This window comes from Dreissena polymorpha, chromosome 9 (genome assembly GCF_020536995.1).
Source record: "Dreissena polymorpha isolate Duluth1 chromosome 9, UMN_Dpol_1.0, whole genome shotgun sequence".
In the NCBI taxonomy this organism is placed as follows: Eukaryota; Metazoa; Mollusca; class Bivalvia; order Myida; family Dreissenidae; genus Dreissena; species Dreissena polymorpha.
The window spans coordinates 81,116,498-81,128,332 of NC_068363.1; the positions used below are offsets into that span (position 1 = coordinate 81,116,498).

Below are 11,835 nucleotides of genomic sequence, written 5' to 3' on the forward strand. Positions count from 1 at the left end.
TTCACTAGTGTGACTCAGCAGGACTGATAACTGTATTGTTTATGTCATTTGGACGTGACCTGTCATACGATATCTTCCGATCGTAACGTCGATACGTTTTTATTCAAGTCATGAGTTTGTTACCCGTTTCGGGTTTTATTTTTTCTGACAATGCTATTTTGTTTCAATCAAATTTCTCAAACTTTAATATTGCAGCTGATTAATGTAATGAATGTGTTTAAGTGAAGTGCATTTGTGTAAAAAAATCAGCTACCTCGCAGTAACGGAATCCTTTAATTCACACAATATTCTGTTACTAAGGGTTGGAAATTTAAACATTGCCAATAGGTCACGTCGCACGTGTAGCGCGTGCGTTTTGATGTTTTCTCAATTCTTAACATAACAGTATCACATTGCATCCGTGAAAATATATAAAAACACTATAAATTGATGCTAATTTCTTCAAACTTAAAGTCGTTACGCTTTCATGTTTAACAAAATGTTGCACAAGTATGCGTGTTAAGATGTACTAAACAGTATTGGATTGTCCGGTACACGCGCTTCTCAACTAACCCGTTCAATCCCCGTTCCCGGAAGAATGTGAGTTTGGTTGGTGGTCACCATACCGGACAAGTGGGGTTTCCTCTGGGCAATCCGGCTCCCCCACCCCGATACAAAACCACATCAAAAATTAAAAATCTTTCATAAACCACAAAATAGCAAGACACTGCAGCTATAATTTAAAAACTCGTCCCAACTTTCTTGCGTCTATTGAGCAATGCTGCCTCAGGCGCGGGAGGACCTCATTAACTTCGAAATACACACATAATTAGGAGGCTGCTAAGAGCTTCGCCGATCTTGGTTCCTATTATTTACGAGATTACAAAGGAGTCATGCAAGTGAAGACGCTAACCAAGAGTCAGTGGCTTCAGATGAGACACTTTGGGATCTACCAAACTCTTGTTTTCAATGAAAAATGTTATATTAAAAAAACAAACCATTGGCAACACTGAATTCAGCAATCGACATTAAGAAGCATGACAAAAGATATGTAGAAATTTGACCTATTCTGTATCCACATTCTAAGTTCATTGGCAAGTGATAGTTTAAGACTATTTGCATTTTTAAAAAGATTTTTTTTTATAACAATAAATCACTGACTGAATCACATACTGAAACATGAACTAAATAACTTCTTTTATCCAATTAAATTTAAGTACAAACATAAACCAACTTAACATTAATGCTGTAACAATTATAGGGTCAGAGCGCAGTCATGTACTTGACACACTACGATAGGTGTTTGTCAGAGAACTTATTTGTTGACTGAAAACAGCAATAATTAAAACGTACATATGCAAAGCCAAAAGGGACTTGGCCATCAGGAAGATTAGGATCAACAAAATTGTAATTTAAAAAATCTGTGTCTTTGAAAAAACTAGAGATTTATTTTTCTTTATTTTGTAAGGGGAATAACTGAATCATTTGTTAGTCAACACAGTGCCTGTAAACACGATGACTGTTTTAATTTATTTACTTTATTTAATTTAATTACCATTTCAAGACATTCCTTAATATTTGGGTCCGTGATTTCATCAGCAGCAGTTGTCTCCCCTTCACGACCCGTCATCATTGCAAAAAGCTGCTTATTCAAGCAGTGAAAACCTGGTCCGTCCTGAGCGAGTGACATAGCCAACAGCCTTCCCACAATCCTGTATTGCCCCTTTTCCACAAGTTGAAGATCATGTCTGAAAACCTTTGCTCCATCTGGTCCTTCAAAAAATTTCGAACCTCCAAGCTCTGCTATTGCCAATCTGCAAATATGTATACATTGATTGGTCCTGTACTAGAACTACACTGGTTCTGTTCAAGTTATTATTGGAATTGAATAGGCTTTGTGCCTGTAATGTACTAAACAGAACTGGTTTTGTATTGAGTTGTACAAGTATAATACACGTTCTGTAATAGTTCTGTACTGTTACTGCACAATTACTGTTTGAATGTTCTAGTTTTACTACAGTATTTTATTTAAGCCTGTGTTAAATAATACAAGACATCTTTTTAAATGTTAGACATGTGATGATATAATGAAGCATACCGGAAAAATTCTCTTCTTGGTTCACCATGGTCCTCACCAATCTCCTCGGAAAACTTGACAAACAATTTATTCTGAAGCTTGACCGTCGTCTTTTCTAATAGTCGTATGGCACCATCTAAGGGCTTGGAACGGGTGATCACACAGTTTGTGTGGTAATCTTTGATGTATCGGTTCCGAAACTCTTGTAAAATATCAGCCACAGACGGCTCTGTGGAATCATCGCTAAATGTAAAATAAAAGTTGAGGTTAATTATATTGTAATATTTTAACAACAGCTGTCCCTATTGTTCCGCATAGATAGTATACTGTACATTTTGTGTCTGTCACTGCATCTAATTACCACAAAGACATATTTGAAGCCATGGTAATACCATTGTACATGATGCAGCTGGAGTTACAAATCGTGTGCACTCCACTCATCGTCTCCTCTTTATTACCCTACATACATAAACAGGGTTTGAAGCCAATAACTCTACTACTATTGAGAAATAGCCAGACAGGGAAATCTATTGGGAAGTGGCATGACGTGACAATGAAGTAAGATGGAAAGTAAGATGGAAAGTTAGCGGACATTGTGAAAAGCATGGCGCGACGTAATGTGATGACACGCGTGATTCCTAATTAAAAATCCCCAACACTTAACAAAGACGGGTAGATACAACTACAGCTTTGTCACAAGGGTGACTAACAATACCCCCACACCGCTTTGTCACAGGCATAGCAGCCATGCGTATGGTTTAGTTCAAGGGCACATAACTCTCAGGAACAGGTAACATATTTCACCTTATGTACTTGATTCCTGGTGCTGCATTGACTCTAGTAAAGCGCTCTGTATTTCCTCGTCCTCGTTGTCTAGAATCTCGATCTCTGGTAAGATGCTTTGACACCTGCATTATAAAAACATTTTCAATCTCAGTTAATGAAATCTCCAGTCAAGCAATCTTAACCCTTGCACCAATTTTTGTTTTTCATAATGACAAAGACCAAAACTGCAAACAACTCAGGGGCGTAGCTTCATTCAGGCACTATAGGCACCTGCCTATCCATTTTTAAAAAACCAAGCTACACCCCTAAAAATGTATAGTTCAAGTTTGAAAAACTGCGACGGACATACGAATGTTTTCGTGTATATGTCTTTGATCTTAGCACATATCGTGTAATGTTGATATTTGTTAAACGTTTCGTAGACAACAATTTATTAAAACGTGTACTGATTGCATTAATTGTGTTTAACAATAAATGAAGATATACATATATAATCAATAGATGATTTTCAAATACATTAGGTGCATAGGTTCTTTTTAACTGTCGTGAACCTCTAGACAAATAATAGCACAAAATGTTTGCATAAGAATACATATTTTGTCATTGTAATAGTCATGTTATAGTCATTATTGTAACCTAAGCTTATCAATTATTACAACGTTTTTTTACGAGATACAGGTACACACAGTTCAAAATAATAAGACAGAACACATGCATGTATACACACATACACTCACATACACGCTTACAAACACACATGAACATACGCGCGCACTCAACCGCAGACAAACACACACATACACACGCGCACCCGCACACACGCGTTTTACACAACCAGCACACGCACACATACACATACGCGAGCGCTCGTGCGCGCGCACACACACACACACACACACACACACACACACGCACGCACGCACGCACGCACGCACGCACGCACACACACACACACACACACACGCACACACAAACCATACACAAACACGCACACACACGCGCACACACACACACGCGCGCGTTCACCCTCATAACTGAACCGGCGCGCACACTCCTTTCCACGAACATGCACAACACAGGCGCATAACACACGCGCGCACACACACACAAACACACACCCACACGCACCGAACCACCCTCCACACACAATTTAGTAGTTTTTGTATTGGTATATTATTATTATTATAAGTTACCATACAATCTACGATGTTATATATATACTTTTATACTCAGATCACTATTTCAATTATTTTGTGCATTTCCAGTGTACGGAAGTGCGCTTATGTATGTCTCTATTGGAAACAAATCGTTTATTGTTGTTTTCTTCTCACTTTTGTGATTATTTCTGTTTGCTTCTTTTTTTTATGGACTATTCAGCTGTTTGTATCCATATTTTTTGTTTTCTTTTTTCGTTTGTATGTAATGATATCTTATGTCTTATACTAGAAACCAACTGGGCATTTTTTAAAAATAGGGACCAACTGGACAAGCATACACAAATTATCATTTACACCGTCCTCCACTTCTTTAAATGATTAAGATATGTACTTTAAATGTAAAAGGGCTAAATAATAAAGACAAACGCATAAAAATCTTCAAATGGTTAGACGAAAAAAAATATAGTATAATCCTATTACAAGAAAGTCACTTGACACATACTTTAACACAAACCTTAAAAGATGAATGGGACGGAGACATCTATCTTAGTGGTCAACATTCTAATAAACAAGGCGTGGCCTTTCTGATAAAAAATAATATTGGGATCACAGTCGATAATTTTAACGAAATAATAATTGGCAGACAAGCGAGTATAGATATCAAAATACACGAAACACAATTAACATTAATCAACGTTTACGGCCCTAACATAGATGATTCCACTTTTTACGAAACATTACAATCCTTTATAAATAATAATCAAGATAAATACATTATAGTCGGTGGTGATTTCAATACTGTTCTTAACCCATTATTAGATAAAAAGAAGGGCAACCTTTATACTCATCCTAAAAATAGAAACATTTTAAATAACATAATTGAAAACTACAATATGATAGACATCTGGCGTACAATATATCCAAACGAAAGCAAATTCACCTGGCACTCAAACACAAAACCAACAATATTTTGTAGATTAGACTATTTTTTAATATCTGAGTCTCTTTGCAACATTATTGACACATGTAACATAAAACCAGGATTTATGACTGACCACTCTTTAGTTGAACTTAAACTGCACAATATACAACCTGAAAGAGGCCCAGGATACTTTAAAATTAACAACAGCATCTTATTAGATACACAATATCAAACACAAATAAAACAGGAAATATTAAATACAGTTCAAAATAATAAAGATGCAAACCCAAATACCTTATGGGAAGTAATTAAAGGAAATATTCGTAACACAACAATTAGATACACATCATTTAAACAAAAAGAAACACACAAACTTGAAACTGAAACCATCAAAACCATTGAAACCCTTGAAAAACAATTGCATCAAACAAACACAAACGATTCCACCGACATTGAAAATGAAATAACGTTAAAAAAACAAATATTAGATGAAATTTATCATACTCATCTCAATGGAATAATACTAAGAGCGCGTGCACAGCATGTTGGACACAATGAAAAAAATACGAAATACTTCGCAAACATTGAAAAACGTAAAAGTGAACAAAAAACTGTACACAAATTAGTAGTCAATTGCAAAGATATAACAAACAGAACTCAAATACTAGAAGAACAACGTTTATTTTTCGAAGCCCTCTATAAACGAAAAAATGTTGAAAATAACACCCTTTTTAAAAATACACATCACGCTTTAAATCAAGAAGAAAAACTATTGTGTGACGGACTACTAAATGAATATGAATGTGGATGAGCACTAAAAGAAATGCAAAATAACAAAAGTCCAGGATCTGATGGCATCACCATTGAGTTTTATAAAATATTTTGGAATGATATCAAAACACATTTAATTAAATCACTAAACTATTCATATAATAATGAAAACCTAACTACGCTTCAAAAACAAGGTATAATATCACTCATTCCAAAACCTGGAAAAAACTTAGAATCCTTATCAAACTGGCGCCCAATTAGTTTACTCAACAATGATTATAAAATTGCAACTAAAAGTATAGCAAACAGAATAAAAAAAATATTACCATCAATCATTTCAAAATCTCAATCTGGTTTCATAAAAGGACGTTACATTGGTGAAAACGTTCGTCTTATCCAAGAATGCATAAACTATTTCAACAATTCAAATGATCCTGGTCTAATATTCTTTGCAGACTTCGAAAAGGCATTTGATTCGCTTGATCATTCATTTATGTTCTCTTGCTTAGAAAATATGAACTTTGGTGAAAGTCTCATTCAATGGGTCAAACTATTCTATACGGATATTAACAGTTTAATCATTAACAATGGCTTCTTTTCAAACAGTTTCAACATCGAACGAGGGGTTCGACAAGGATGTCCACTCTCATCATCGCTATTTATTATTTGCATCGAGTATCTATCACATCACATCCAATCAAATAAACACATAAAAGGCATATCACTAGAACCTGACGAAGAAATCAAACAGTCCCTATTTGCTGACGATGCAACTTATTTTTTAAACGACAATTACGATTCTTTCCATAACCTAATAGAATCGCTAACCCTGTACGGAATGACATCGGGTCTTAAACTAAACAAAAGTAAATGTACTGTGCTACGAGTAGGTAAATTAAAACAAAGTAATGTCCAATATAAAAAAGAAATGAAATTTCATTGGACATCCGATGAAGCCACAACGTTAGGAATTACTTTCACAAATAATGAAAAGGATACAGTTCTTAAAAACAAACTACCTAAATTACAAAATTTTAAAAACTGCTTAAAATCATGGCATCACCGTAAACTTACACTTATCGGAAAAAACACAGTATTGAAAACGTTTGCACTTCCTAAACTAATTTATGTATTAACAGTCCTCCCAAATCCACCAAATGATGTTATTAACGATATAAAATCAGCAATATTTAATTTCATATGGGACGGTAAGCCTGATAAAATAAAACGAACTCGGTTAATTCAATCTGTAGAAAATGGAGGTATCCAATTAACGAACATTGACTCATTCTTGAATGCAATCAAATGCAGCTGGGTTAAAAGATACCTAGATAGTACCAATACGAGTAAATGGAAATTATTCTACCAGAAAATCCTAAAAAAATATGGTGACTCTTTACTCTTTGAATGTAACATCAACAATACTATCCTACATGAAATTGCAAACGAAAACATATTTCTGTCTGATGTTCTATCAGCATTGAGTGATGTCACTCATAATCTAGAAACCCAAAACAGCAGTAAAACTATTTTATGGAACAATAAAGACATAACTTCAAACAATAAGACGTTTTTCTATAAAGATTGGTTTGAACGAAGCATTAAATATGTCGACCAATTATATGACTACAGAATTAAGGATTTCTACTCTTTTGATAATATATGCTACATATACGGAATACCTTCAAATAATTTTCTGAAATACTACACACTAATCAAAAGCATACCCATACATATTAAATCTGAAATCAATACAAATAATACACCATGTACTCAAACAACATTTGTAGAAAACATACTTGGAAGAAAAAACAAAACAAATAAAATATTTTACACACTACAAATTAAAAACCCTACAGAAAACTCCAAAATCCAAAATAAATGGCAAGTCCTTTTTGGAGAAAATGAACTTAATTGGAAAGACATATTTACCATGCCATATAAAGCAACTATTGAAAGCACACTGAGAAATTTTCAATATAAATACATCCATAGAATTATAGCTACAAATAAATATCTCTTTAAATGCAAATTATCTAACTCAAATCTGTGTGACTTCTGCAGTGAAAATATTGAAACTATAGAACATCTTTTCTGGGAGTGCAAACACATCCAGCCTATTTGGAATCAATTAATATCTTTTCTTGAACAACATCAACTAAACGTTAAACTATTCTTTTAAATGTAAGTTTCGGAATTAACTCATTGAAATCAATAGACTGTAATAATATTTTAAGAAATAATTCGTGTACGTTATAGTTTGTTGTCGAATAACCCACGGCCGGAAGTTTAGATGCGTAGGGATTAAATCACGAGTGCGAAGCACGAGTGATTTGAAACCACGCATCTAAACTTCCGGCCGTGGGTTATTCGACCACAAACTATAACGTACACGAATTATTTCGATTCTAACACGATTTTTACTAAAGATTTATAGAATGTATCTTATTTTTCTTGCATACTATTTTATGTGAAGCTCCGCCCATAAAAATAGCTTTCGGCTGTTCTGTCGATCAGATCTCCGCCCTCAATAACAGCCAAACTGGATAGAAAAAACCCATTTCATTTCTCACGTTTGGTTAACTAAGAACAACAACTTGCGTAAACTAACATGTTTTCATTGTACTCTTTAAATTAACGCAAGAGTGTTGAATCTACAAGACAACAACTCCGATTCGAACTTCAGCCATTTCAGTATCGAAGCAGCAGACGAACACCGTGGGAAATTGGGTCAAGTTTACGCATTTCTGTTCATAGCGTAGTATTTTGTCACGTGACTTTCATTCATAAAATACCGGATTATTACGCTGGTGGAAAATGTATCGGCATGTTTTGTTTAGCTACAGCGCGTGCTTTCAGTGTATAAGCCCCGCCCATAAGTTATTGCAGAATAACCCACGCTTGATTTCCTTCTTTGTCTATAGAAAACAAGTCACGTGCCGTGTTAGAATGTGAATTTTATGGTTATATTGATGAAATATTATATCTTAAACATGAAGTACAAAAAACAAGTACCAAATTTTAATTGTTTTGTCCATAGTCTTAAACTAAAAATCCAGATTGAGAAAGAAATAGCCCTCAGAAATGACACATTACAAATCTTTAAACAAAAATGGAATCGGATTAAATTCTCATGATGTTTGTCCACTTATATACATTTCACTCTAATGTTAGTTTATCTCTCTAAAATAGTTTTGTTTATTTTTATTATTAGTTTTTTTTTCAATCTAACAAGACCATTGTGAATATACAACAAAACACACAAGCCCAGTATGCTTTCTTCCGCCTTTATACAACTCATCATTTTTCATAACTATTACTCTGTTGTTCTTTTCTTTTCGCTCTAAAAAAATAAATACTATATTAGCATATCTTGTATAACATGTCTGAACTTTATTGCTTTGTACAATCACTATGTTGTATGATCATATACATGTTTACATTGTATGTATGATATTGAATAAAAATATGCTGTATGTTTCCTCATGCTTATATAACACAGTATTACAATGTAGAAAAAGCAGAGCTTTGTTTATGCAGTACACTTAAATATTTTTTTTACGTTTATGGTGTGGTTAATTGGTCTTCATGGGTGATTTCCCAGTGTATTACAAGTAGGAATCCTGATTAATTGTATTTATATATAACAAGTACATCTATTAGTAAATATTCCAAACATGTATTACAGGTCGCCGTGGCATAATGGATATGGTGTCCGCCTAGCAATCGGGAGGTCATGGGTTCGATCCCCACTGTGGGAGCGTTCTTTATATCTCCCCCATAGACACCAAGTACTGGTTATAGTCCCAGAAAACGGACTCAAGAGCGTTTCCAATAAGCCTTAGGCTTTCGATGCAATCACGATTAAATAAATAGGTTTAAACTAAACTTAACATGTAAAACTGAAATAGCTAGGATAGAATTGCATGTTTTAAAATGGTTTGTGACTGGGCCAGCTAGCTCAGTTTGTACAGCGCTGGCCTATAAATCCGAGGATCGCAGCTTTGATAAAAAAAACTTGTGTGGGGATTTACCGGTAACATGAAATCCCTTCTACGGTCATTATCCCTTTTCCTCATATTCAAGTAGGACAGTTGTCAGTAACTGCTGTAAGTGTGTGCACTAAGTACTGGTAAACCATCTTACCCAGAAAAGTAAGAGAAGGTTAACTGACCGCTATGATATAACTGGAATAATGTTGAACACAGCGAACAAACCATCTAAACAAACAAATGTTTTATTATTGACATAAAGCTGTATTGCCAAATATTTCATCAAAATTACTGCGGATAGTTCTAATAATTTCAATTTCATTTGATGTTATAAGAAAGTACAGTTTACTTAAGCTGTAAAGATCTAATCTAATTGCATACGTCACTACTGCACTTTGACTGTCGGAGACTGTTGTTGTTGCTGTAGTTCCCGATCGTCGCCGTATCAGATTAAAATTCACCTACGAAAAGTCATTCAAAACAGGGTTTGCAGATTTATTTACAAATGAGTTATCATTTGATAATTGGGATATACAAATTATATAGCATGCATACGAGAAATAAGCAGCTAAAGCGCGCCAAATTATACATGTTACTTACTATAAGTTGAATTAAGAATTTTAGCCTGAATTTTTGCATTTGTGAAAAACAAATTGCACCTTTGTATAAATTTATCTTAATATTTAGTCCCTCATTTTTCTGACTCCATGAATCATATTTGCTCATAATTTCATTCTAAAATTTGTGGATGGTTTTTATCTCTATAAATAACAACTTTTAGTCAAATACTTAGTGGTGGTCATACCTCAGGATCAGGTGAAAGAAGGTTGAACGATTCTGGTGTTGACCATGTAGTATTGATGGTCTAAACAGATGATATTATATAACTGAAAATTTTACATTTCAAATCATGTTTTAAGAATTGAGAGGTTTACATATTATACTGTTCTCTGATTATACTCCTTTAATTGACGTTTCGGCATAATGCCTTTATCAAAACATTGGAAATTATATGTTAACTACATTTTTACGTCTTTTGACTGCACAATTTAAATAACAAAGAAAAATGTTTTTAAACGTCAAATGACGTTGTACATGATGACGTCATAAATGGCGTTATATAAAATGGCGCCAAAAAAATGTAAAAATTCGCCAAAAATGAAATGACGTTAAACACTTACATATTGTATCTTAATCCTATGTTAAATGTGTGCTTTATATATTTAATAAATTGATATTTTACAATAAAATAATCATCATCATATGTAATTATAATCTACCTTAACATATTATCATAAATTAAATAGGGTAAACTTATTTAATGACTCTTATTATTTCAATCCATATCTATGTATAATATTCAAATGATATTTGATTAAATAATCATATATACTTGCTATTCTATATATCATATACACATTATGGACAAGATAAATTGCATAAAGTACTATTAGTTTTACATCCATTTATGTTGATGATTAATATCAAATGTTTTTCACATATATTTTTTACAAGATAGTTTCCCGTAGCAGGACATCAAGTTGATTTTTTGTATTTAGTCCATTTGGTGATTGCGCTTGAAACTTCTTTATAAATTCCAATTCTTTAATAAGTCTGTAATAATGGGAACTGTCTCTTATTTGTGTTAACACTGATACACCCATATCCTGCACTCTGTGGCCTGCACCATTGAAATGTTCTGAGATTGGTTTCTCTCTTCGTAGTCGCACGTCAGCCTCGTGTTCTTTGGCACGTTCCTTTAATGATCTGCTCGTCTCTCCGACGTATACCATCTTTTGGCATTTAATACAAAATATACCGTACACCAAGTTATAAATGTTACAGTTCTGTTTTATTGCTTCGTTTGGAATGTCACTTTTTGGGTTGTTATGAAAACCTCTTGTCAACATTTTACAGACTATACAATTAGTCTTACACGATTGTGGTATTAGTTGAAAACGTTTGTTTATTTCTTTGTTTGTTTTTCCATGAACTAAAATGTCACCGATATTCCTATCTCGTCTGTATGCAACTATTGGTACGTCTGGGAATATATTTTTCATTCTGTCTGATTTATATAGTTTGTCTGTATGTTTTCGAATTATTGAGTGGATATTTGGAAGGTTGTTTGAATAAGTTATAGCTAGTGGT

At 33.8% G+C, this 11,835-nt stretch overlaps 1 protein-coding gene across 1 annotated transcript; it reads right to left on the reverse strand.

Moving 5' to 3' along the window:
* Window positions 1-1,140: 1,140 nt before the first annotated feature.
* Window positions 1,141-3,124, reverse strand: LOC127846219 (uncharacterized). Its single transcript, XM_052377390.1, has 4 exons — window positions 3,117-3,124; window positions 2,870-2,964; window positions 2,078-2,285; window positions 1,141-1,793 (listed from the first exon to the last, which is right to left on the reverse strand). Exons 1-4 carry the CDS (start codon window positions 3,122-3,124, stop codon window positions 1,472-1,474), a joined length of 633 nt encoding a protein of 210 aa, XP_052233350.1. The 3' UTR covers window positions 1,141-1,471.
* Window positions 3,125-11,835: the final 8,711 nt, after the last annotated feature.